This window comes from Ovis canadensis, chromosome 13 (assembly GCF_042477335.2).
Source record: "Ovis canadensis isolate MfBH-ARS-UI-01 breed Bighorn chromosome 13, ARS-UI_OviCan_v2, whole genome shotgun sequence".
Lineage (NCBI taxonomy): Eukaryota > Metazoa > Chordata > Mammalia > Artiodactyla > Bovidae > Ovis > Ovis canadensis.
This window is the reverse complement of record NC_091257.1, coordinates 85,460,474-85,487,651: the sequence shown is the minus strand read 5'-3', so window position 1 is coordinate 85,487,651 and position 27,178 is coordinate 85,460,474. Positions and strand designations below refer to the sequence as shown.

At 42.5% G+C, this 27,178-nt stretch overlaps 1 protein-coding gene across 6 annotated transcripts in view; it reads left to right on the top strand.

Moving 5' to 3' along the window:
* CHD6 (chromodomain helicase DNA binding protein 6) overlaps positions 1-27,178 on the top strand; it is a 204,771-nt gene that overhangs the window by 104,624 nt on the left and 72,969 nt on the right. For all 6 annotated transcript variants that reach the window (XM_069548576.1, XM_069548579.1, XM_069548575.1 and 3 more), the window contains 11 exons: positions 2,695-2,757; positions 3,611-3,669; positions 4,324-4,441; positions 10,225-10,311; positions 10,496-10,630; positions 14,401-14,522; positions 15,774-16,017; positions 17,210-17,386; positions 17,993-18,136; positions 21,130-21,385; positions 22,367-22,577. In XM_069548576.1, the coding sequence (XP_069404677.1) occupies positions 2,695-2,757; positions 3,611-3,669; positions 4,324-4,441; positions 10,225-10,311; positions 10,496-10,630; positions 14,401-14,522; positions 15,774-16,017; positions 17,210-17,386; positions 17,993-18,136; positions 21,130-21,385; positions 22,367-22,577 (1,616 nt within the window). The remainder of the gene's footprint in view (positions 1-2,694; positions 2,758-3,610; positions 3,670-4,323; positions 4,442-10,224; positions 10,312-10,495; positions 10,631-14,400; positions 14,523-15,773; positions 16,018-17,209; positions 17,387-17,992; positions 18,137-21,129; positions 21,386-22,366; positions 22,578-27,178) is intronic.

Below are 27,178 nucleotides of genomic sequence, written 5' to 3'. Positions count from 1 at the left end.
AAAGCAACCCAAATATTCCTTAGCAATAGCATGGATAAGTAAGTGGTGGGTAAATGAGTAATTTATACAATAAAATACTGCACAGTGATACAGGAGAATGAACCACATGCTATATGATTCCATTTGCATGAAACTTAATAATAGGCAAAACTAATCAATGGTAGTAGAAGTCTGAGAGTGGTTATGTCTAGAAGGGGGCGTGAGGATCTTCCAAGAATGTTGAAAATATAACTTTACCTCGGGGGGACTTCGCTGTATATGTGTACATGTAAAACGTCGATAATTGTATGCTTGAGATCTCTGCATGCTGTATGTGTACCGTACCACAGTCACTTACAGCGTTATGTGGGCAGGCCTGGCCGTTCCTTGATGAAGACTATAGCGAATTTATTTCTGTAAGACCAGTACATAAACTCAAAAGACACGCAGTAATTAACGGGGGGAAAGTTTAGGAAGGAAATGAAGCGGTGGGGAAGGAAGTTGGATCATTAATCTAGTTTCCTTTAACCCGGCCCCTGTTCCTTTGCTTGCTGTCCACTTGTCATAGTCCAAGCTCTGTGTGTTGGCTACAAGATTGGGGTTGTGATTTTACTGTTCAGGAAAGGACATCCTAGTTTGGGCCCTTCAGTGGTAGCCATCTGGACAAGAGAAGTTAAGTCCAGGTATATGGAAAAAGAGGGAGGCTTTGATTATATGATAGAGATCAAGAATAACCCTTTATCTTCCCTTTGTATTCCATCTGTCTTCCCTGTTATTTAGCATTCAACCAATATTCATTGATCACCCACTGTTGTCTGGCTTTCTCAAGGTATTTAGCTACACCAGTGAGTAAAACAAATAAGGATCCCTGCCATTACAGGCTAGTGTGATGGGAGAAGACGGCAACCTACTGTGAGCTGCCGCCATCTCCTTTTCTTGTGCATAAGAATCAAGCAGAGCAAATACGCTTAGAGGAAATCAAAAGCTGAGTCTGTATCCAGCCCCAGTTCACTGATCTTCCGGTTGAGCAGTGGGAAAAGACTTGTCATTTTGGATTAACTTCACAGTGTCACGTGTCCAGGGGGACATAATGAATATGTGTAGCCTTTGGGAGCATCTGTCAGCGCCTGCTGATTTCCACACTTCTCTTCCACCATCTGCCCTACTCGTCGTTTCTTACTGTCAATTTTCTGGGAAAAGCTTGATTTAAGTTCTTAGAAAATATGTTTTCTGTAACGGTATGACTTTGGGATAGTTGAGCCCTAGAGTGGTTAGACTGAAGCAATGATAATGCAGCGCAAATCATCCTCTTGGAAAGTTCTGAGAAGGAACCCAACTAGTTATTCTGAGAGTTAGGGTTGGGGTGTGTGTTCTTTTCATACACTATTCTAAGTCTCATATTGTGATAAATGCTAGACCCGGAAAAGTCATATAGTGCAGTTGAAACCACTGAAATAAAACTGCTCAACTGAAATCTTAGGAAGAACGTTTAACAGGAATGTTCTGACCCAGTGTATCCTTTTGTAAGTTTATTGTTTATTTTATTTTTATTTTAAATTTCTGTTGTTTAATTTTGTTTATTTACCTTTAGTTGTAGCATGTGAATTCTTATCTGCAGCATGTGGGATTTAGTTCCCAGTGAAAGAAAAAGAAGTGAAAGTCACTCAGTCATGTCCAACTCTTTGCGATCCCATGGACTGTAGCCCATGAGGCTCCTCTGTCCATGGAATTCTTCAGGCCAGAATACTGGAGTTGGTCCCATTCCCATCTCCAGGGGATCTTCCTGACTCAGGGATTGAACCTGGGTCTCCCACATTGCAGACATATTCTTTACCATCTGAACCACCAGGGAAGCCCTATTTCCCAGACCAGGGATCAAACCTGGGTCCCCTGCTTTGGGAGTACAGACTCTTAGCCATCAGACTATCAGAGAGGTCCCAAGTTTGTTGTTTTTTTAAATGCAAATGTTTTTAAATCAAGTACTCCTCTGTAGAAAGAGATTTCATGGAGATTAGAAAATGTTGATGTGTATCTGGGGTAGAAAGGAAGTAATTAAATTGTTTCCAGTTGGGATTTGTAGTCAAAGGATGATCAGTAAAACAGAAAGCGATTTCCAGATACAGAGGGGAACAGTGGTACCATTTAGTAGAGAATAGTTACGCCTTACATTTGCCTAATGCTTACTGTCCAAAAAACGTTTTCACATGCCATCTTATCCTCCCAGTAACCTAGTGAAATACGTATTTTAATTCTTATTTTAATAGATTTGAAACTAAGAGGTGTTAATTGACTTGCCCAAAGTCAACAGCTGAAAGGTGTCAGAATTGGGGCCTTCTGCTTCTGAAGCCCCCAGACTGTTTCATGTTATGTCTTTCTGAAAATTTTATGCAGTAACATGTAAGCAGTTTGGGCAGAGAAGGGAGGTCCCAGGACCAATTTTAGTAATGCTAAAGGCAGCTCTGAAGTCAAGAATCTGCAAAGCAGAGTAACTTCCCTGCTCATGTGGGCAGGGGGGTGGGGGTGGGGGGAGGGTCGTACACAGAGGTTAGACTGTGTACCATCTTTGCATCACTCTGAGCTGGCAAGATGGAGGCCTCTGTACTCAAAGGTGAACCTTTGGACCAAGTAGTATCTATTGTAGCATTTCTCGTAGAATTATTTCATGGCTTCCGTGGTGCCAGTAATCCACTCTCTTTCTCTCACCTCTGTCTTCAGGAGCCTCCAGAAGATGACGCAAACATCATTGAGAAGATCCTGGCATCTAAGACTGTCCAGGAGGTTGGTGGCTGATGTTTCTGGCTTGTGTGTCTCTAGCGCACATCACACCCTCTGTTAAAAGATGTCTCTGGAATGGTCCTTCTCAGCTGGACTGAGAGCTAGGCAGGCACACTGTTGGGCTAGTTGACACTTAGGTTTACCTCTGTAGAAGATTTTAGGACATGAAATTCTAAAATATTTGAGTATGACCCAAATTGATGTTTTCCCTATGATCCTAGCAATAGGTATTGACCTCTTAGTTGCCACAACTCACTGAAAGTCATCAAGGAGCCATGAAGAAGAGATGGGGAAAGACTCCCAGTGCAAACACCTTTTCCTTTCGATGTCTTCAGGACTGTCATAGGGAACTTCTAGAGAAAATCCCTAGTGTGAAAGAGCATAAGAACATAGTGTGGAGGAGAGCATGGTTTCATTGTTAGTTACCTGGAGGATTTATGAAAGACTTCCTCGCTTTGAGAGTGAACCCCTCTGGAGTGTGTGGGGAACAAGCAGGGGGTGGGGGGAGGGTAGGACGGGTTGGCAGGGACACTGGAAGTGCATGTTCTCGCTTTCGCAGCAGCTCTCAGTGCCCTGGGCCAGTTGGGGTTTTTCAGCTGAGTGCCCTCCTAGCCGAAACCTTTGAGTGACACCAGGAGGATTTTTTTTTTTTTTTTTTTTTACGTTGTAGCTTAGCTGTGTGTTCAGCCTTTAGAAAGTCTGCTCCAGAGCTGCCAAAAATCCTGACCTGGTAAAATGCAGATGTCCTCTAGAGATATTCTAAACCAAGAAGGAGCGCTTGATTTACCTTTTTTGTTTGGTACTTACGAGTGGTCCACAGGGGTCTAGGCTGATAACGGCTTGCTTTGGGTTACAGGTCCACCCGGGAGAACCCCCATTCGACCTGGAGCTGTTCTACGTCAAGTATAGAAATTTGTACGTCTGTTTAATGTATTCTTTTTTTTAGATTTTATGTGAATAAAACGTCTTTCCTTCATCCCATCATTATCTTCTATATTTTCCAACAATGGCCCCTAAGGTGTGACTCACAGACCTCAATTGGCTCAAGTTCACCTTAGAGGGCAGTGCTCAACTTTGTTTATAGAGTCACCTGGAGAAATTTTTAAAACTACTGAAGCCCTTGCTGCCCTCGAGGCAGTTGACTTCTTCTCTGGGTATAGTTCCCAAGGGTTGACTGTTTTCAGAACTCCCTGTGCGGTTCCTGTTTGCACACAATGTGGAGAATCACAGTCCTATAGCCTATACTTTTCTGCTCTCTTGCATTTTCCTTTTTTTCTTTGCTGTGTGCCCACTTCCACTAACGTGCATGAATGCTAGCCTCCCTATACCTGCCCTGCCTCCAACTGGGAGCCAGTTTCTCTGGAAACCACAGAGTGACCAGTTGCTTGGAACTGCTGCCTGGTCCTGTGTTCAGTTTTTGTCCTGAAGGGCAAGGCCCTTCTAAGTCCAGTCTCCAGCAGTTCCACAGCAAGCCACTCCGTGGCTGCTATGGTAGATGGTCACCCTCGTTACTGAAACTTTAAAGTCTGATTATTTGCCGGTTCTCACAATCTGTGTGTCTTTGGATAGTTCCTACTTACACTGTAAATGGGCCACAATGGAAGAACTCGAAAAGGACCCTCGCATCGCACAGAAGATCAAGCGATTTAGGAATAAGCAAGCCCAGATGAAGCACATTTTTACTGAGGTGAAGCATTACTTATTAATTTGATCACTGCTTTTCCTGCAGTATTAGATCCCAGGTTTAAGTTTCTTTAAGTCGAAGTCCCATGCAGACCTATTGCTCAGGCATGCCCTGATTTGAGATGCAAGTTGTCCAGATTTAAGTCAAAGAAAATGAAATAAGGCTCAAACTTTACAAATGATAACTCCTAAGAATCTGCATCGTGGTTACATTCTATGGCAAAAGGAATGTGTTCACAGTGTTTTCATCTTCTTCCTCCCCTTCCCCAAAAGGGTAGTTCCAAGAATTAATGTTTGGGTGTAAAGTTAGAAAATGTTAGAAATAATGTTAGAAAATGTTAGAAAATAAGTAAATAAATATATCAACTTGGGAATTTCTAAGTATAGTAAGAGGAAGGATTGGTGGATTTGGATATCAGAGCATCTTTAGTGTCTATAAATTGGAAAATAACCACAAATCTTTAAGTACATAGGTACATATATGTATTTTCCTAATTGTGTACATGCATACCTACATACAACTGGGCTTCCATGGTGGTTCAGACAGTAAAGAATCTGCCTGCAATGCAGGAGACCTGGGTTTGATCCCTGGGTCAGGAAGATCCCCTGGAGAAGGAACTGGCAACACACTCTAGTACTCTTCCCCTGGGAAATCCCATAGACAAAGAAGCATGATGTGCTACAGTAGTCCATGGGGTCACAAAGAGTCAGATGCGACTAATACTTTCACTTTGGACTTCCCAGGTGGTACTGTAGTAGTAAAGAACTTCCCTGCCAGTGCAGGGGCCATTAGAGACGGGGGTTCAACCCCTAGGTCGGGAAGATCCCCTGCAGGAGGGCATGGCAACCCACTCCAGTACTCTTCCCTGGAGAATTCCATGGACAGAGGAGCCTGGCAGGCTACAGTCAATAGGGTCACGAAGAGTCGGATGCATCTACATAGAAGGCGTGAATTCTCATCCAGTATGGAAACCTTACTTATATTTGCATAGACACAGACATGATATACACTCCTATACATATGACAAAAAGCTGTAATGATAAAAAATGCTCTTATAATTCAAAAAGGAAAATGCATAGAGACATAGACATAAAAAACAGATGTATGGATACAGGAGAGTGGGATGGATTGGGAGATTGAGATTGATATACATACACTACTGTATATAAATGGGTAACTATTGAGATCCTGTGGTATCTCACAGGGAACTCTACTCAGTGCCCTATGGTGACCTAGCTGAGAAGGAAATCCAAAAAAAGAGGGGATTTATGTATATGTGTAGCTGGTTCACTTTGCTGTACAGTAGAAACTAAAAATTGTAAAGCAACCATATTCCAATAAAAATTAAGAAAAAAAGAAAAGTACAAAATCCTAAATGGAAAAAAGTGGACAGATTATTGGGGAATTCAGGAAAGGGGGGGAAATTATTTACTAATCATACAAAAAAAGTAATCCATTTCATTAGCAGCCAAAGAAATGCAAATTAAGATGAGAATCTTCTAGTTTTCACTTACCAAATACTGGAAGGTTTTAGAAATAAGTATCATACGTTGCTGGTAAAGGTGTATGGAAGAAACCCTCTTGTCATCACGGCTTGGGAGCATAACCTAGGATGCCCTCTCAGGAGAGCAGGTTGACAACAGATGTCAAATGCCTCAATATTTGCATAGCCCTTGTCCCAGCAGTTCTAATTCCATCATTTGTTTTTAAGGAAACTATCAGATCTTGGAGCAAAGACTTAGCTATGATAAACAGTTTATGTTGGTGAAAAATTGAAAACAAGCATAACGTTAGGTAATAAATACTATTAAATAATGATACATTTCAGAGTGTAGTACTGCGTAGCTAGTAAAAGTGATGCTGGAGGACGATTATTAATGTCAATAGGAAGGGGATTAATGTTGTAAACTATTGTTAATTGAAAACATTAGGCTCCTACAGCATAGGAGAGTTCCGTTTTGAGGATGGTTGTTCTTCAGTCGCTTAGTTGTGTCCAACTTTTTGGGAACCCATGGACTGCAGCACGCCAGGCCTCTCTGTCCTTAACCATCTCTTGGAGCTTGCTCAAATTCATGTGCATTGAATCAGTGATGCCATCCAACCGTCTCATCCTCTGTCATCCCCTTCTCCTCCTGCCTTCAATCTTTCCCAGCACTGGGGGTGAGAGTGGGAGGTGGGTGTGCAGGGGAAAAGAATCCCCATCATAATGCATAGAAAATGTCTGAGTTTATGTGAAATCACTGACCTGATTTTCTCTATTCAGTAGGATCATGGTGGTTTCTATTTTCTGTAACATGTAATTTTTCCATTTTATACAGACAACTTACAAAGAAAAAACAATATAAATTATTTTTTAAATGTAGTCACAAATACGCAGTCTTAAGAGTGCACTCAGATGCCGTCAAATCATAGCAAACTGCCACGTATAACTTACCAGTTCATTGTTCACATGGTGCTCCTTTTCCCGCAAATGCCAAAAACCTATTTTAGGATGGTGTCAGTAAGTGTTCTTTTTGTCCCAATATGGAGTCCTTTCTCTTTAGCCTCAACGTTTGGCCCCAGGCCTCTCCAGGCTCGTTGTAAAGCCTGTGAGAACTGTTTTTTATGGCATCATTCCTCTGATAGAGCATCAGGGAGAGGAAGGCTAGAATTGGAAAAGCCGTCCTGGAGCCCTGTTGGACGCTCTCCCTGGGTTCCCAGAACATCGCACTCACACCTCTATTTTAGCGAGGATTTGTAGCATAGAGACTTGTTTACAGGTCTGGGTCTGCCATTCTGAGCCCTGCGAGGCAGGCAGGGCCTCGCCTTCCTTGTGTTTCTCTCCAGGACACCAGGCACAGGCTCCGTGCTCAGTCACCACTTGGCTGTGCCCAGGCCGGTGAGGAGGGTTGCCTGCTTAGACCCTGTAGCACTTCCTGTCTCCCTGGAATAAAGTCCTGACTCCTCAATGCAGTCTACGAAGCCCCATGAGTCTAGTTTCTGATTTATGCCCAAGGGAGTGATTTTTTTTTTTTTTCTTCCCTTGGTTGGGTATTGAGAGAGAAAACTGTGTTAGGATATGTAGAAATACCATAGTGGGAGTCCCTGGTGAGATCCTGGTGAGAACAGACAGTTATGGGAGGAGATTGGAGGCCACTATGAGAGGAAGGAAAATTGGGAAGTAGTTGCTATAACACTGTCTTCAGTCTTGACCTGGTCAACAGTTTTACTTATAACTTGCATAAATGATATTCTTGTAAATAATAACCTAGTTCTGAATAGAGTTTCTTCATACACATTACTTCCAGCTGCTTTATGAGGTAGCCAGGGGCACATGTGAAGGAGAGTCAGGCTAGAAGGCTGAGCATTTCCCACACCCCACGGGGCCGGAGGCCTGTTAGCCCCTGACTCCTCAGTACCCGACCCAGCACTGGGAGAATGAATGACGGAACCCAAGTTCAGGTTCACCTGGACAGGCAAGGATGAATTAAATCATGCAAATGGCAATAAGTAAATGTAATGGCTCACATTGGTATTGTAAAGATCTTTACAACTTTGGAGTGGGGAAGATGACTGGATCACAGCTCAAGGGACAAAGTTTACTGTGAACCAAGAGCTAGTGGCTCGGTGGTAAACAGTCCGCCTGCCAATGCAGGAGACACAAGTTTGGTCTCTGGATTGGGAGGATCCCTTGGAGAAGGAAATGGCAACCCACTCCAGTATTCTTGCTTGGGAAATCCCATGGACAGAGAAGCCTGGTGGGCTACAGTCCATGGTGTCACAAAAGAGTCGGATGTGACTGAGCGACTGAACAACATCAGCAAGAGTAGGGTGGGGCTTAAAAGCTGCCAGTAATCCTAGATGGCACCCTGCCTGCCATGCTCCATTCTTTCCTGAGTATTGTGCTGATGTGAGTACTGGGATTCAGTGAGAGACTTTGTAAAGCCTGAGGGCAGCTGGGGAAGGACTGTTAACAGTGGGCAGAAGCATGTCTGAGTGACTGAGAGCAAAGGTGGGCAGTGGATGCCCAGTGCTGGCCCCCCGCAACACCCACACCCACAGGTGTCCACGCACTGTTGAACGTCCTTGGGCCAGCTGAATAGCTCCTCTGGACTCAGCATCCTTTGTTTTCATAAATCAGAAATCCTCCTAACCCTTACGATACCTGGGAGGATTAAATGACACCATGTTGATGAAAGTGCTTAGCATGGTGCCCGGCCCACGGTCACTGCTCCACAAAGGTTAGCTCTCTGCGTCACCGAGGGATCTGGAAACATGGCATCTGAAGAACATTGAACACCTGGGGTTGGGAGGTATTCGGATAGAGAGGAGAGAATCACTTGGCTACTGCTTCTGTAGAGGAAGCAGTTCACTCCAGTGAGTCCAGGAGGAAAATTAGGCAGTAATTTGATAGTGATAATGATAAAGATTGTGATGCTACTCCTGAACAGGCAGAGGTAAAGCTGTCTTGGCGATGGGTCAGGTCTCAGAGGGCAATAAATTCCTGAACACAGGAGTAATTGAATCCGAGGGTGGATTTGCCAGGGTTGCTGTAAGAAGTGTTCCTGTGTATATTGGAAGGTGAAACTATATAGCTCCTAAAGTGCCTTCCAGCCTAAGGGGCAGTGAGAACACCCCTGCAGTTCAGAGGAGGGCTTCTGGGCAAGAAAGACCTGGGTAAGGGTTCCGGTCCACGTGGCTTTGCGGCCCTGGCCACAGGACATATTTAACCTCTCTGAGTCAGTTCTGTCATCTCTAAAGTATTTACAGCACTTACTACTCGTGAGGTAGTTTTGAGGCTTTCATGAAAGCACTGGACACACATTGAATATTTCTAAATCTTGCTTATTACTGTTCTTATAGGTACACTTTGGGGAGGGTGGTGGTGTGGGAAGCGTGGTCTATTTAACCGTAAACAAGTCCTAAGAGTACAGCTCAATGAACTTTTACAAAATAAACACTCCTATGTAACCACCGCCTAGATCAAGGAATAGAACATTATCAGTATCCCCATAAGCTCCCCTCATGCATCCATCCAGTTATTAACTGTTATTGGTGTAAAGAAGAAAAAGAAACTAACATTCCGGATTTCCGTGGGTTATCTCTGGAAATCCTCTTTGTTCTGATTTTTGCTCAGTACTTAATAACCCTGGAGGAGGGCACGACAACCCATTCCAGTGTTCTTGCCTGGAGAATTCCATGGACAGAGGAACCTGGCAGGCTATAGTCCAAAGAGTCGGGCACGACTGAGTGACTTAGTATGCACGCATTGAAATGACCAATAGGAAATCCTTACCCCCGGTGCAACCTGGAAGATGTGGTTGTGCCTTTAAATGTAGTCCTGAAGGGCAGGATTTTGGGACAATGAGAAAAGTTGGTGAGTTGCCTCCTTTTTTTGTTGTTGTTTTTAAGTTTATTGGAATGTAATTGCTTTACAGTGTTCTAAGACAGCCTCTTCAATAAGTAGTGCTTGGGAAACTGGGCATTCTTTTATATAAAAGAATGAAGTTAGATTACTTTCTAATATCATACTCAGAAATAAATTCAAAATGGATTAAAGACCTCAGTGTAAGGCCAGAAACTACAAAACTCTTAGAGGACAACTTAGAACAGTCTTTGACATAAATTGCACCTAGATCCTCTTTGACCCACTTCCTAGAGTCATGGAAATAAAAATAAACAAATGGGACCTAATTAAACTCAAGCAGACCTTTTCATTCTGCATTCCCCGATAGAGCCCAGGGTTGGGGGGATCACTTAAAGATAAAACACTGGGTGCTGGAGCTCTTCTTTCCCGTTTGCCTTAGCCTGACGAAGACTTGTTCAACCCAGACTATGTGGAGGTCGATCGCATCTTAGAGGTGGCCCACACCAAGGATGCAGAAACCGGAGAGGTAGGTGTTTCTGTTTTAACTCTTCCAAAGTGTCTTCCTTGCTTGTCTCGTGTTTTGTCAACACGTGGCCTCTGTTTCAATGGCCTTTGTGTGCTGTATCATAGGGAGGGTTTCCTAGGTCCTCAGTGCAGGACTGATTGCTCTAAGTAGAAAGAACATCAGTGCCCCTCCCTTTTGCCTCCAGGAGGTGACGCATTACCTGGTGAAGTGGTGCTCACTGCCTTACGAAGAGAGCACGTGGGAACTGGAGGAGGACGTGGATCCTGCCAAAGTTAAAGAATTCGAATCTCTGCAAGTGCTCCCCGAAATCAAGCATGTGGTAACGTACCCACGTCACTGTCTGGTGTCTCTTGTAATGCGACGATCCAGGGTGTCCCCCAGGCCGTTCTCCCGAGTGGTTTCTGTGGCATCTTACTGTGGGTTGTGCCCATTGGAACTGGGGTTCAGAGTATGTTTCTGCCCACATCACGCTTTGCTAGCACTGGGTCAGCTTTAGGTCTGGGCTCTAGTTTGATGGATGTGACATTTAAGAAGCTTGGTTATGAGCTTTGTTTTCTTGGTGTATGGCTGTCATGTGGGGTCGGTAAGATAGAAGGTGTAAGAACTGCCTGGCTTGGGAAAGAAGCTCCGTAAGTTCTTGGTATCTTTTTTGTTTCTGTCTCTTATCTCTTCATCAGTGATCTCTTTTCTTTGGTTTTATCCTTTGCTTTTACTCAGAATACTCTTAAGGGGAAGAACTCGCCTTTATCAAAAGATCCCTAGGACTTGGCAGAGAAAACATAAGTTTTCCATATGTGTTGAATTGGTTAGTTTTTGTGATTCTGGCTTATTACCACCAAGCTGCAGGAATGTCATGGGGTACCTAGTAATTAAAAAGAGGCAGAATTGGGATAGAGCTCAGTTATGGTGTAACTAACTTGGGAAGAGAATCAGAGATGTTAAAGATGGCTAAAGACTGGAAAATGGTTTTTTTCTAAGTCACTTTTTTTTGTGTGTGGGGGGTGGGGGGTGCAGGCAGGCGCACTGTGTGGTGTGCAAGGTCTTAGTTCCCTGACCAGGGATCAAATCTGTGCTCCCTGCAGTGGGGGTGCAGAGTCCTAACTACTAGGCCACCAGGAAATCTTGCCCCCCCCCAAAAAAAAATCAAATTTTAATATGAAAAACTGTTATCCAGTTCCTTATTGTTGTTTTTATACCGCTCGTCTTAATGACTAGGACATCCTATCCCTAAAAGCTTTTTGGTTAAAAATTGGTTGCTTGTTTTTGGGAGAGTGAGACATGAGTGTCAGTAACGACTTTGCAAAGAGAGTAGCAGTCATTTAATAGTCAAGACCCACCTTGGAGACTCAAAATATCAATTCTCTTTTGAATTTAATAATAGCCACTAAAGGTTTTGGAGCCCTGCGGTAGGTGCTTGTCTGTCGTCTGTGATACCACTGGGGAGCCAACCAGACTAGGCATCGGAAACTTCTAGCTGATTTCGAGTCTCATCCTAAGATCGCTGAAGTTTCTGGGCAGTGGGTGATGTAAAACTAAAATCTGGAGAAAGCGGAAAAACCCAGAGGAGGGACTAGACTAGTGTGTGATGCCTCTGTATCTGGAGTGCTACCAGGTCAGCAAAGTAGAAACCTGCAGTGAAAGTCTATTCTACAGTATCTGTGATGCTAAAAGTGAGCCCCTTCGGTCTCTAGAGATGAGGAACATTCCAGAAAGTCTCCCTGTAGTGTCGGGTAGAGTGCCATTAAAATGTGTTACATGAACTTCAGGAAGCCAGGCTGAATGATTCCTAGGGGATAAGAATGTAATTAAGGGAACAGAGCAAGAGAGTTTATAAGAGAATATCTTGGCTTAAAAGCTTTCTCTTAAAAAAATTTTTTTTGACATAATAAATTATTTTCCCTTACATTTCTAAACGGAGAAGGCAGTGGCACCCACTCCAGTACTCTTGCCTGGAAAATCCCATGGGCAGAGGAGCCTGGTAGGCTGCAGTCCATAGGGTCGCTAAGAGTCAAACATGACTGAGCAACTTCACTTTCACTTTTCACTTTCATGCATTGGAGAAGGAAATGGCAATCCACTCCAGTGTTCTTGCCTGGAGAATCCCAGAGACGGGGGAGCCTGGTGGGCTGCCGTCTATGGGGTCGCACAGAGTCGGACACGACTGAAGCAACTTGGTAGCAGCAGCAGCATTTCTAAAAGCACCTTGTACCTATGTGCTGATAGTAATATTCAACAGAGTTGTATTTCAAGGAGCTTAGCCTAACTACAGCTATCGTAATTTTGTAGGTTAAGTTGTGGTATGTAAGTTTCTGAAAGTTTCCACACTTTCAGTAGTCTGGACAGATTGAACCATTATATTTACCTCCATATATCAATGATACAATATGATTGGGGATATTTTATTAAATCTCACATGCAAATGGCTTAGTTTTAGATAATAACATATTTTAGGAGTAAACTTTCTGTAATATCCCAAAGTAAAACTCACAAACTAAAATTGCTGTTAGAAAAGCTGCAGTCTCAGCACTGTTTATAATAGCCAGGACATGGAAACAACCTAGATGTCCATCAGCAGATGAATGGATAAGAAAGCTGTGGTACATATACACAATGGAGTATTACTCAGCCGTTAAAAAGAATTCATTTGAATCAGTTCTGATGAGATGGATGAAACTGGAGCCGATTATACAGAGTGAAGTAAGCCAGAAAGAAAAACACCAATACAGTATACTAACACATATATATGGAATTTAGGAAGATGGCAATGATGACCCTGTATGCAAGACAGGGAAAGAGACACAGATGTGTATAATGGACTTTTGGACTCAGAGGGAGAGGGAGAGGGTGGGATGATTTGGGAGAATGACATTCTAACATGTATACTATCATGTGAATTGAATCGCCAGTCTATGTCTGACGCAGGATGCAGCATGCTTGGGGCTGGTGCATGGGGATGACCCAGAAAGATGTTCTGGGGAGGGAGGTGGGAGGGGGGTTCATGTTTGGGAATGCATGTAAGAATTAAAGATTTTAAAATTTAAAAAATAAAAAACTAAAAATTAAAAAAAAAAAAAAAGCTGCAGTCTCAAAATTCTCTATGTAACTACAGACATAGCTAAGATTTTTTTTTTTTTTTTTTTTTTTTGAGACCTTAAAAGTGTCAGTCTAGGGGCTCCGTTTGTCTGGAAGCAAAATAATCAAATCTATGTCCAAATAATTAAAACCTAAATAAACAAAGTTTTTAGATGGGCAGACTTAATACTTAAAAATTTTAAATTTCCCCAGATTAGAAATTCCAATGGAAACTTAAGGGAATTTGACATTGATTCTACAGTTGCACAGAATACTAAATTGAAAAATAGCCAAGACATTTTTGAAAAATAATTCCCCATCAGATGTAGAGCTATAGTAATTCAAAAGTGTGATTTTATTGCAGCGTGAGACAGTTTAGTGGAACAGAATGAAGACTCTGGATATAGCTCCCTGGATATATTAGAACTTAATATATGCTAAAAATGGCGTTTCATATAAACAGAGATCAGTTACATTTAGAAATTGGTGTTTCATATTGAAAAGTAAAGCAGTAAGATTGCTCTTACCTTTATGGCGAATTTAAGGAATTTATAACTTCTATTATATAGGCTTTTTAGCTTTAGAAACTCATCAACAAAATATTTGACCCACCATACTTTCCTGAACTGATACCACAGGGACAAATAACAAAAAATTCTATCTATAGAAAACTAAAAACCTTGGTGCCGGCTTGTAGGGAAATTAAAATGTAAGTGGGAGTGATTTCTAAGAGTCTCAGTAAAGCAATATAACACTTAACCAAGATTTTAGGTGAATCTGTTTCTCTTCTTCATTAATTGCTTGCAAATTTTATAGAGGTGTTCTTAGTGTAATCTGCTGAAATCTAGAAAATACAGGGCCTGCTCGTCAGTCAGAAGATAGCAGCTTTAGTCTGCAGGTAGCTCTAGGATGGCGTTGTGAGTTTCGCCACCTTCCCCACCCCCCCCCCATCCCTCTCCACACCGTGCTGCTGAGACATCGCTCTGTGTCCTGTGTTTTCTGTCCTCCCTCCCCTAGGAGCGACCCGCTTCAGACTCCTGGCAGAAACTTGAGAAGTCGCGAGAGTATAAGAACAGTAACCAGCTCCGGGAGTACCAGCTGGAGGGGATGAACTGGCTTCTTTTTAACTGGTATAACAGGTGTGGAACCAGAACCAGTCCTGTCTTCAGGGCTGATCTTTCTACCAAACGTTTGTGCCAGGAGGGAGATGGTGGGCTTAGCCAGCATAGAGGGGCAATAGCCGAGTGGTGGAGGAGTGCAATGGAGCCGTCAGTTTAGTGGGTGATCTCTGTACATCAGACATACCAGGACTTCTGTTTGTCGTGTCAGATTTGGTTTGGTTTGGTTTCTCTGACCAGAGAGTAATGATCTTTAGATGTCATCAACATTGTTCTTTTATTTCCTTTGTCAGAAGGTTGGGCTCAACCTAAATGAAACAGAACCCCAAAGATCCTTTAAAACTGTGTTTTTATCCCCCAAATCTTTAACACAAATTGGCTCTAAAGGTGAATGAATCCGCATTCTAGTCCCAACTCCACTATCTGTGTGTGAGCCATGGATGGCCTCTACTTGTCGTTTTCAACCCTGAGCTTCAGTCCCTGTGAGAATCTAGGTGAAGCAGATGACATCTGAGAAAGATGGGTTAAGATCTTATTAACATTCTAGGGTTAATAAGAATTGTTAACATTCTTATTAACAATCTAGCATTGATTTTAAAGACCACATGGAATGGAACACATACCAAGCTGGCACTCTGGAGACCTGTGTTCCAACCTTGTCTCTGTCACTCACAGTGGGACTCAGGGCATAGCTCACTGAGACACGGCGGGTCTGGGGTTGCCCGCCTGTGCAGTGATGAGCGAGACTGAACAGGGGCCGCAGCTTCAGAGATGACCACTGTGTGCAGTCTGTGATTCTGGGTCACCGCAAGAGACCAGCGTTTTCACTCTGACACAGAAGTTAGGGTAGGGGTTGAAAGTCTGTCCTTTGATAACACAGGTGATAGACAATGAGAATCGTGTAACTTGTGTTTCTGTTTTTGCCTTAGCTTCCATGAAATTTGTCAGGTAGAGAACTGTCGTAGATTTGAGGCATTTTATAATTTTCTCCTTGCCACATTATTATTTTAATTTTTAGTATCTTTAGTTTCCATTTGAATCGATGCATCTCATGTATTTTCTCACAAGTTGCAATAGTTCCCTTCTGGAAGTAGGCAGGGTGTAAATAATGATAATGGAAACTTGCCTCAGTTGCATCTCCGGAAAATGCTGATAAAACCTCCACCGATGACCTTACAGGTCAAGGTACGCTTCTGTAGTATCTTTTTCATTGTAACCAACCTCCGCCTCTTTCCGACGTTGACGATGAATGGTCTGTTTCTTACTCTGCAGGAAAAACTGCATTTTGGCTGATGAGATGGGCCTAGGGAAAACCATCCAGTCCATCACGTTCCTTTCAGAAATATTCCTCAGGGGCATCCACGGCCCTTTCCTCATCATCGCCCCGCTCTCCACCATCACCAACTGGGAGCGGGAGTTCCGGACGTGGACAGAGATGAACGCCATCGTGTACCACGGCAGCCAGATCAGCAGGCAGATGATCCAGCAGTACGAGATGGTGTACAGAGACGCGCAGGTGGGCCCCCGCTCATCGCAGAGGCCCGGGGCTGCTTGCCATCGTGCTCACAGCAGCCTCTCCACCCCTTGTCCTCCAGAGTCCAATGCCCTGCGTGGAATTACTGTTGGTTTACTCCGTAGAGTCACGTACTTATTGAGGCAGACGTCTCACTCCTCCCTGGTAACTTCATCTGTGATGAAACACAGAACTGAAGGGCACACTTTCCACTCTGACATACACCAGAGGCTCTTTTTAGGACACAGAAAGCTTGGCTTCTTGGTTGGCTTACGAAGTTGCTTTTACATGCAGAAAATTTTATCTGAATTGCCATGTGCTCAGTGAAGAAAGTGAGCAGAGGGATCTGTAAACAAAGGAAGGATCCTCAGCCAGGGAGTATGGAGAGAGAGGAGGTTAACGGATTTGAGGTTAAAGCATAAAGAGAAAACAAATAGCTTAAAGCACAGCAGGATTTTGCAAGAAGATTTTGTTAAATATAAGCACTTTGCTCAGTATCCTTATAGGCTTGTCCAGAGCATTGGTTTTCACAAAGAAGGTAAAAATTGAATGAATTCAGTCACAGGAGAGGCAGGGCTCATACCATAGTTTTCACAAGCAGCAGGAGACACCCAGGAGAAATCTAAGATGTGTTCTAATGTGACACAGCTCTGCTTTTTAAATGTGACGGTAGCAGTAAGACAAACGGAAAGACAGAAGTACGTCCTGCCTGATAGCACTTGTCCCAGGTGAATCAGGATCATGATGTTAAATCTGTTCTAGAACCCAAGTTACAAGGTGAAACTAATTCTGCCTGAAAACTAGCAAAGAGGGTTTTCGTTGGGCATTCAAGCTCTGTGTGGTTTAGACCACCTGCTGGCTAGGAACATGTGGAACACCTATCAGCTTTCCTTATCATGGCAAGTAATGAACAAAAAGCTTCCTTGCTTGGCCTTCCATACTCTGTCGTCTCGCTTTTGTGGGGGTACACGCTATCCTGATTTTTGTTTCTTTGAATTAACGGGATCTCTCTCTTGTCGAAACAGCTGGTTTGATTCTCCTATTCTTTCTCTTCTCAAAGAGGAAGATTGTGCTTACTGGCCTCTCACCTAGGTCTGACCATCTGTCTTGCCACCTTCTCCAGTCCAGCTTGTAACCCGGCAGCTGCACTCTCCAGCCATGTGTAAAGCTCTGCCTTCGCTTGTGTCATCCTCAGGGAAACCCCCTGTCAGGCGTCTTCAAGTTCCATGTTGTCATTACAACATTTGAGATGATCCTGGCAGACTGCCCAGAGCTGAAGAAGATTCACTGGAGCTGTGTGATCATCGATGAAGCCCACAGGTTGAAGAACAGGAACTGCAAGCTTCTGGAGGGCCTGAAGCTCATGGCCCTGGTGAGAGTTGGCGAGCTCTTTCTGTAAACACAGTCCCCTCCTATTCACAGTGGAGGAAGCGTTCTTTAGCCATCTGCATGCAGCTTGCTTGTGCACCGTCTGTTTACCCTAGATTTTCTTCTTGCCCTTTGTAGCTCCAATGGTGCAGGAATCAAATTTTTGTTGTTGCTGTTATAAACTGGGTCAGCAATTTGACCTTTGCCACAGATTGACTCCCAGAGGGACCCACGGGCATCTTAAGTACCCTGGCATTTGTGACCTGGAAATGTAAGTTGTTTTGGCTTGTTTCCAGGTCCCTGAATGATCTGGTACCAAAGATGATAGCCTTGAACATTACTGCCTTGGCACAGTGCCCAGTCTGTGGCTAGCAGGCCTTCCAGAATGTGAATGAGTGAATGGGTGCTTTAACTAACATGGAATTGCTGCTGGACTCAGGGATGTGAAAGGAAGGTTGATCTGTTTGTTGATGTTATCACTCGATGTTGTCATAAAAGCAAAAACAAAATTGCCCCCAAATTGAGCCCAAGAGGCCGTGGCGTCACTTTCCCACCCAAACCTGCTGTCTTGGCGGCTCAAACCTGTTCCCCGTGCTGTGAATTTGTGCAGGAGCATAAGGTGCTGCTCACGGGGACGCCCTTGCAAAACTCGGTGGAGGAGCTCTTCAGTCTGCTCAACTTCCTGGAGCCATCACAGTTCCCTTCAGAGACTGCTTTCTTGGAGGAGTTTGGAGATCTGAAGACAGAGGAACAGGTAAATAGGGGCCTGAAGGATTGGAGGAGTCAAGGTGATCACTACCTTCACCATCAAGGGAAAAACAAAGTCACCATGGGGACAGGAGTTAGCCAGTTCTCACACCCCTGGTAAAATGAGCATCGCCTCCTTTATTTAATTTATGTGGAGGAGGATCAACTGATCATTAGCAGTTTCTATCCAAACAATAAATGAATCTGCGTCCAAAATACCTAATCTCCAGCCTCTTGGCTTTCACTAATCTCATGTATAAATAACTTCAGTGATTTTGTTCATCGTCTGCCCTCAGGGCCTTGCTTCCCTCCTCCTCTGCTTCCTTCATCCTTCGCCCTTCCTCCTCCACCACCTGCAACATGTTTCCAGGCTCATTTTCTTGAGAACAACCAAATACACAGATAGTGAGGAACAGAAGGCAGGTGTACACTAGAGTAGTTGGTCAGTCCAGTTTTGTCCAGATCAACTCAATTTCCTGTTTTCAAAGATGTGGTCCTGAGTCTAGCTTATTGGACTCAAAGCTGTTTAGAAACAAACCAACATTAATAAATATCTATCTACGACGTGTAGGAATCTCCACTGGACATTACAGAAATAAGGCAGACAGGTGTAAGGGTCACAAGAGGAACAATGAACTGAAGACTTTAAAGGCAAGAAAGGTCACATCTGTTAGGACTTTGGAACAACTGCATGGAGAGAGTACAGTTGGAGAATAAACTTTACAGGGTGGGTAAGTTTTCATTAGGCAGAGAGAGAGGTGATAATGACTGCTTTGCATGGGAAAAAAAAAGCAATCAGCAGCAGCCATGGAATTTATTCAGTGGTAGGGGATCATCTGGCTGAGCTGGGGGTGAACTGTGGAGTATGAAGCCGGAGGAGTTTAGCACTGTATTGTGGGAACATCTTGAAAGACAGGTTGAAGGATTTGGTGAGCATTAGAAAAGCAACACAAGGCTTTGACTGAGGCAACGACACAATTAGTTCTGCTAAATTAATCTAGCAGTGGCGTGAGAGTGGGTTGGGGCAGAGAATTTGGGAATGGAGAAAGTTTGGGAATTTCACTAACAGATGTCTTGAGAGTACACGCTCTCAAGAGCGTGGTTCCAATCTGTTTGTTTCTACTTCAGCGACGAGTCAGACTTTGAGAGCAGTGAGTAATCAAACTTCATTCCCCTTCTTGACGTTTGCAGTATCTATTGATCTTTGCAAAGCCACCTCCAGCCCTCTCTCCGTTTTGGGGCCATTAGAAATGCTTCCTCTTCTCCCATTGCACTTATTTTGTGGTCTGCGTTTTCTCTTCTTCCTAGACAATGACCTCCTTGAGGACAAGGCCCACATCTCCTCCCAAGTTGTGTTTGTTGTATTGACCAGCACAGTGTCTGGCATATAGTATACTCTAAATGATTCAAGGTACGAGCCAAGTGAAGGGCGAACGCTGAACCCAGCATGTGGCAGACTTGGCATTTGTCCCTGTCTTTTAACAAGTCCCTAGCTGTGTCTTTCCCCTTTGGGTTCTTACGTAGTAATTCCTTATCCCTGTGGGGGATTACATACCTAAGTTCCGTGGTTGCTAAAATAAAGCATTCATTAAATGGATTAGATTGAAGATTGGGGTTTGTTAGGGAAAAGCCGCAAAAATGGCCGCAAATGTCTGTATGTTTTAAATCCCAGTAAAATAGAAGTTTTAGAAAGCATCTGGTTACAAAGTAAAGCCTATTCCTTGTTGTTTAAAACCTGCTCCAGTAACTCCTTTAAATCAGACTCTCTAGAAATCACTTTATTTCAGCAGGAAGCATTGGCACAACCCACAGCTTAATTTGTGGAGAATCTACCCTTTTGAAATTTTTGAACAGCTCTTTATAACTTGATCTTTTGCACTTGCCTCTTACTTTCCCACCAGCATTAATCTTACTGGTCTCAGGTTTTAGCTCAGGGTGAACTCAGGTACCTTGACTTTGAATCCCATCTCTGCCCGCTTCTTGGGAGAGTGAGCAAGTCATCTTGCCAGTGCAGTCAAGTGCATAGAGATCTGCTATCCAGGCCTGGTCTGTTAGGGCAAGAACACACAAATCACAGCAAAGAAGACTGTCAGGCTCAAAGTGCTCCTGAGATGACAGCTTGCCTGATGCAGTGGGAGGTGTCACTTTACCGCATTCCCTGTGTATGTCACTACCCCCAAACTTGTTGGCTGCTTTTATTTAGATATGAGAGGAATGCACTTCCAGATTGCCTCTGCTTTTTTTTTTTTTAATTGAGATATAAATGACATACAACACTATATTAGTTTCGGATGTGTTTTGTAACAATTCAATATATGTAGTATAGTAAAGTGATAGAGTAGTATGTAGTAAAGTTATCACAGCAATAAATCTAGTTGCCTCCCCATACATATAAATTTTATTCCAGTGATGAGAAGTCTCAAGGTTTACTCTTAGCAACTTCTACATATACAATATGGTGTTACTAACGGTAGTCTCTTTGCTGTCTGTTACATCCCCAGGACTTACTCATTTTATACCCGGCAGTGTGTACCTTTTGACCACCTTCATCCATTTGGCCCACCCCCAGATTCCCCCTGCTTCTTACTCTGTTCTTTCAGCATATACATCTTCCCCTTGTAATATATCACTTGTGCCTCCTAACATGGCTGAAAATAGTCCTCAGGCAATTGTTCCATACAAGTGCATGTCGGAGAGAGAGGTTTGTTTTCTCCGTCCTGGAGAAGAGGTCCTGTCCTTTGTGTCTTTCTCCCTTTATTCTTATAAGATTCCCACGTGAGTTCTCAGTAATTGCTTACGAATCAAAACCAGACCCCTTTTTTCCTTTCAGTCCCCCTGTAAGCTCCTGTGTTCAGGCATCAGGCTTGAACTTACGTTTAGTCAGCTGCCGCAGTTCTGCAATTAGATGCTCAAGGGACTGTAGCGAAGGTTGGAATCACCCCAGTAACCATTACTGAATGGGGATCCGGGCAGGTAAACAGGTCTCGTTTCCCTGGCCAGGTGAAGAAACTGCAGTCTATCCTCAAACCGATGATGCTTCGGCGGCTGAAAGATGACGTGGAGAAGAACCTCGCTCCCAAGCAAGAGACAATCATCGAAGTAGAGCTGACCAATATCCAGAAAAAGTACTACCGTGCCATCCTGGAGAAGAACTTTTCCTTCCTGACCAAGGGGGCCAACCAACACAACATGCCCAACCTCATCAACACCATGATGGAGCTGAGGAAGTGCTGCAACCACCCCTACCTGATCAACGGTGAGCGGGGACGCGGGGAGACCTTTCCAGCTTGTGTATCGAGTCCCCATGAGACACTCGTGTGAATTCTGAGCTTTTTACCAAGTATTAAACTGAGGTTCAAAGAGGTCAGTGGATCTGCGTCAGTGATCTGGCCAGTGAGTACACAGAGCCCTGTTTTGAACCAGTTCTCTGCCCATCAGAAGACAGATGATGAGTCTGACTGCTGTCCTTTGTGGGCCTGCAGTCTGGCCCACACTTCCCACTTGGGATCAGGGAGATGTCTTACTTCGTTGAAAAAGTGATCATGGCGCAGTGAGATTAAAACTCTCTGCAGATAAACTAACAATTAACTGTACTGGATAGAGAACATGTTGGAAGCTTTTTTTTAAAACAAAACTTTTTGATGAAATTTTAAATCCAAACATGGCTTGCCAGTCGCTAGTGTTTATGTCCAAGAGGTATGTCTTTTAGTCCGCTTTTAAATTTTTTCTTTGTCTATTTAGACTGTGCTGAGTCTTTGTTGCAGCGCACAGACTTTATCTAGTTGGGGTACTCGGGGGCTTCTCTTATTGTGGGGCATGGGCTCAGTAGTTGCAGCACGTGGGCCTGTCTAGATGCGGTGTGCGAGCTTAGTTGCCCAACAACATGTAGGGTCAGGGATCAAAGCCCCTGCACTGGAAGGTGGATTCTCAACCGCTGGACCACCAGGGAAGTTCCTTTTTGTCAACTTCCTGTGAAGGTTTATTTACTTGCCTGAGTCAGCTTGGTATTTCAGATCCTTTCTCTACCTGGTCCCTGTGTTCTCTGCAGGTCAGTCGTCCCCTGACTAGAGCCTATGGTTGAGGGCATGGACCAGGGACGCACACACCACAGATGCCTCACGGGCTGTTGGTTTGGGACCTAAGAGTTCATTCCGTTTCTTCTAGGCTCTGTCAAACAGAAAGTCGCTTTTGCCCATATAGATTGTTCAAAGAATACTTTTGCTGCATCCTTTTTCAGGGGCAGAGGAGAAAATTCTGGAGGACTTCCGGAAAACCCACAGCCCCGATGCCCCGGACTTTCAGCTGCAGGCCATGATCCAGGCTGCAGGGAAGCTGGTGCTGATTGATAAACTGCTCCCTAAGCTGATTGCTGGCGGCCACAAAGTGCTCATCTTCTCGCAGATGGTGCGCTGTCTCGACATCCTGGAAGATTATCTCATCCAGAGAAGGTGAGCCTTATGTCAAAGCTGGGCATCAGGTCCTGCAGGCAGTTCCTTTTCTTTGTCGCCTTTTTGATTCATTCAGAAATTATGTTTTAACAACAAAAAAGTGTTAGAAAATAGAGAAAAGGAATCTTCTCTTAAAAGATCGGCCGAAATTCAGAGTTGAATCTTATGACCAGGTTTAAGTGTCTTGAGAGTGAATTTCCTATGATAGGAGCCCTTGCTTTGCTTAAAAAATAAATTTTGCATATTTATTTATATTTTCTTAAGAAACAGAGTTCAAATAGCATTACAGAAGGTTAAGAAAATAGTGTATTTACTGCCCCCTCAACCCCCTTCCTGCCCCGTGATGAGAAAAATAAACCCTGGAAAGCATCACTATATCAAGTTGCTAAAAGAGCATCAGCTGACAGTTGAACTTGGGGATGCTTTATGTTTTTTCTCAGCCAGCCCTCTAAGGTTTTATGACACTAGCTCTGGCATCCCAGTTTATTTTCTTGTTTGTATTCCTCTAATTCCTTGAACCTAGGTTCCATTACTCATGCAGGTGAAAAGCCTGGGGTATCATGTGGGTTGCTTGGGCTCTGTGAGGGTACTACATTTGTTACATTACACTATATCAATCCATTTCCAGCCATTGGGATCCGCCAACAATCTGAAGATGGCAAATGGATTTTTAAAATTTATTCTTAATGTTAAAAGACTTCTCAAGATCTTAGAAACTATTAGCCAAGGCATTGGTAGGTTTAGAGTACCTCTTTGTTTTTATAGAGTCATCATGGCAAATCCACATGTTCTGATCTTTGAAGATTCTGTTTCTCCTTATAACATAGGAGAATTTATAGAAAAAGCATTAAAGGAAACGACCAACTTAACTATGGGTTATGCTCACATTTAACATTACCTAAATAATTCTCTGAAATCGGATTAGGCACTAAAAGAATTTCTCAGACTCCTGTAGTGGAGATCTTTAGGTAAAGAATTCTTGAGACTTGCATTATTTTTTTTCTTTGAGGAATATATCAAAACTAGAAAGCAGTTTTGTATTTAATAATTCACACTAGATGAATTGCCAGAATACTTGCTTCTTATATAGTTATCTTTTCGAAATATATACAACTACTAGTTTGAAGATTTTTTTAAAGAGATCCCCCACAAATGAGTAACAGTGTAATCAACAGACTTTTGCCAAGTACCAATGTCTTTATTTAGCTCCTTTATCACTTATTGCTCATTTTGTTTTAAAATTACCCAAGTATTATAGTTGCTCTTGAAAATAGCGATACTTTTTAATACCACCACCAGCTCAAAACTCCATTCATACTTGGGCATTTATCTTCTTAGTCTCTTTTCTTTGTGCCTACATATATTTAGTTTTGTTGTTGATTTGCTTGAATTGGGATCGTATGCTACATTCTACATTGTAACTCACCTTTTTATTTGATATATTATAGAGTTTTTTGCTTTATTTTTCTACAATATAGTTTTGATTATTTGAATGATATTCTCTTATTTAGGTTGTTTCCAACTTTTCAACATTTTTAGGAACTCTGAATATCATTTTCGGTCACTGTGAATGTTGCCAGTTATTTCCTTGGGATAAATTCTGATGTACATTTTTAAAAACATTTAATACATATTTCCAAAACACCCTGTAGAAAGACACTTTTATCTCTCTCCTCATACTCTGATCAATCCTGTTTTTGCCGTTTAGTCTCTGCTAATTCAATAAGCCAAAATTATGGTCTCTTGTTTTAATTTATACTTATTATTATGAATGAGAGTGAATATATTTTATGTATATTAGCTGTTTATATTTCTTTTCTGTGCATTGCTTATTCATGCTCTCCCATTTTCTGTTACTCTTTGCCTTTTTGTTTATTAATTAATTTATAAAAATTGCTTGTGAAGAATATGGTGCAAATGCTTCCCCAGTGTTGCTTTTGACTTTTTCTTTATGGCTGTGGGTTTTTGTTTATTTATTTTATTCTTAGAAGTTTTAAATTTTATAATCTCCCAGTCTTAAAACAGCTTTAAATAAACTTAAGTGCTTGTTTATAAGACTTCCCCCACCTCTCAACTGTATCATACAAATAGTCTGAAGTTTTTTTCTTTTCTTTTTTTTATGGCTTTTTTCTTTTCACTCTTTTGTGGTTTTTTCATCCCAACTCTGTACCCAGCAGGGACTTCTGGCCTTAATACCACCATTACTTTTTTCTTCTTAATTTAGTTTTTTATTTTCATCAAAGTTATACATGCACATAATTTGACATGGCAAATTATTCTTTTAGACCTATGAAAAACAGCATTTTCCTGATACCACCACATACCACCAGCTTCCCCTCGCCTGAAGCTTTTAAACTCCTTATGTGCTTTCTTTTGGTGTTTATAGCTGTAGCTTTACAGAATGTTAGTAGTTGCAATTTCTTTTTTTTTTTTTTCAGTTTTGAATATTATCTGTTCTCATTATGGAAGATGCATATTTCCTTTCTTTCACTGCCCCTCATAATTACCACCTCTGTGCCTCCTGTCCTCCCATCTTCCCAACCTGCCATGCAATACTTTGGGTTGAATTACTATTTAGTGTTTGTTTCGACTTATGTAAATAATGCGTTACAGCTCAGCCACTTAGTATGCTGTTTACTGTTTCTTTCTTGCATGATTTTTATCTTTCCTGAAGCTGTAATTTTTTTTTAATTCAGTGTGAAATTTTAAATATACGCATTATAATTCAGGTCCAAAATTCACTGTGGCCATCTGAATCCCCCTTTGTTATGTGCAGCCGCATCAGCTTCCTGTCTGAGCCATCTCTCCCGGGGCCTTCGGTCTCTTCCTCTCCGCCCAGTTGCCCCTCCTGCCTGGTGCTCAGTCACCGTCTGTGATCTCCCTTCCTTCAGCACTCTGACAGCTTTCTTTTCCTTTCCTCTTGAATCTAATCTTGCTGGTAGACCCTGTGTACCTCTTCTGAGAGCTCTTGCAAAGGGGTGAATGATACATGGGTTTTGAGACTTTGGTCAGAATGTTTACTCCCACCGTTGAGCAATCATTTGGCTGAGTTTGAGAGAGTAGATTAGAAATAATTTTCCCACAGAGTTTTGAAGGTGTTGTTAGTCCGTTGTCTTCTAGTTTCCAGGATTGTCTAGAAATTCAGAGCCTTTCCAATTCCTGGTCTGTGTATGTGACATGATTTTTCTGTTCAGAAGCTTTGATCTGTCCTCTGTCCCAGTACTGTGACATTTGACAGTGAACTGGGTTTTGTATGGCATCTGTTGAACTGGATGTATTGTAGGTCTTTCCCATGGCAAATTATACCTGGTCAGTTCTAGGGGGTGTTTTCTTGTATTTTATCTTTCATTATTTCTTTCTGGCCAGCTTTCAGTTTGTGGAACTTTTGTTATTCGTATGTCAAACCTTCTGGACTGATCGGCTGATTTTCTGTTTTCTCTACTTCCCCATCCCATTTCGTTTACCTCTGGTTTTTGCTGTACCTCTGGTTTTGTTGCTCAGTCACTCAGGCACATCTGACCCTCTGTGACCCCGTGGACTGCAGCACGCCAGACTTCCCTGTCCTTCACCGTCTCCCTCTGCTAGAATACCGTGAATTTCTGAGTTTTCTTCTGTAATTTTTCAGTTTTTATAGCACTCAGCTGGTTATGGCACAGGCTCAGTGTCTTGCCCTTTTGAGATGAATGATGATAGATTTTTTATTTTTTCATTCTTCCTACAGTGTCTGTTTCCTCAAGTCAAATTTCTTTCTTTTTGTTTGTTGATGTCTCTGTCTTTCATATTAGAATTCTGGGTTGGCTTTTTTCTTTTTCTCTCCCTCTTTTCAGCACTTTGAATTACTATTCCACTGTGTTCTCACCCCCATGGTTTCTAATGTGAAGTTTTGTGGTCATTTAAGTAGCTGTTCCCCCATATATAATGTGTTTTTTTACTCTACTAAGATTTTCTTTTTAATTTTCAGTCTGTGGCACCTTGACTATAATGTGTGGATTTCATCCTGTGCAGAGTTCACTGACCTCCTTAAATCCATAAGCAGATCTTTCACCAAATTTAGGAAACTTTTGGTCAGTATTTCTTTGATTTCCTTTTTTTTATCCTTTTGCCCTACTTTTATGTTTCCCTGTGAGATTCCAATTACCTCTGTATTTGACCTTTAAGTCCCTAGGCTCTGTTCTCTTTTTTTATTGTTCTTTTTCTAGTCCTTTTTCTCTCTCTCTCCTTTTGTTTTGAATTGTCTTCAAGTTCACTGACTCTTTTCATCTGTCTTTTCTATCATGCTTATTATGCCATTGGTTTCATTATATTAAAGATTGTATTTTAGTTCTGAGATTTCCATTTGTTTCTTAGTGTGATGTGTTGTTTCTCTGCTCTCATTTCCTATCTTTCCACTCATCGTGTACATGTCTTTACTTCACTGAACATGATTGTAAGAGCTGCTTTAAAGTTCTTGTCTGAGCGTCAGAACATCTCAGATTTGGTATCTGTTGTCTGTTCCTTTGAGAACGGGTCACGTTTCCCCTGGACATTGTGAGCATTTTTGTTATGGAGATACAGGATTCTGTTACATTGCTGTGAGGTGTTGATGGTTTCTCTTTGGGGGC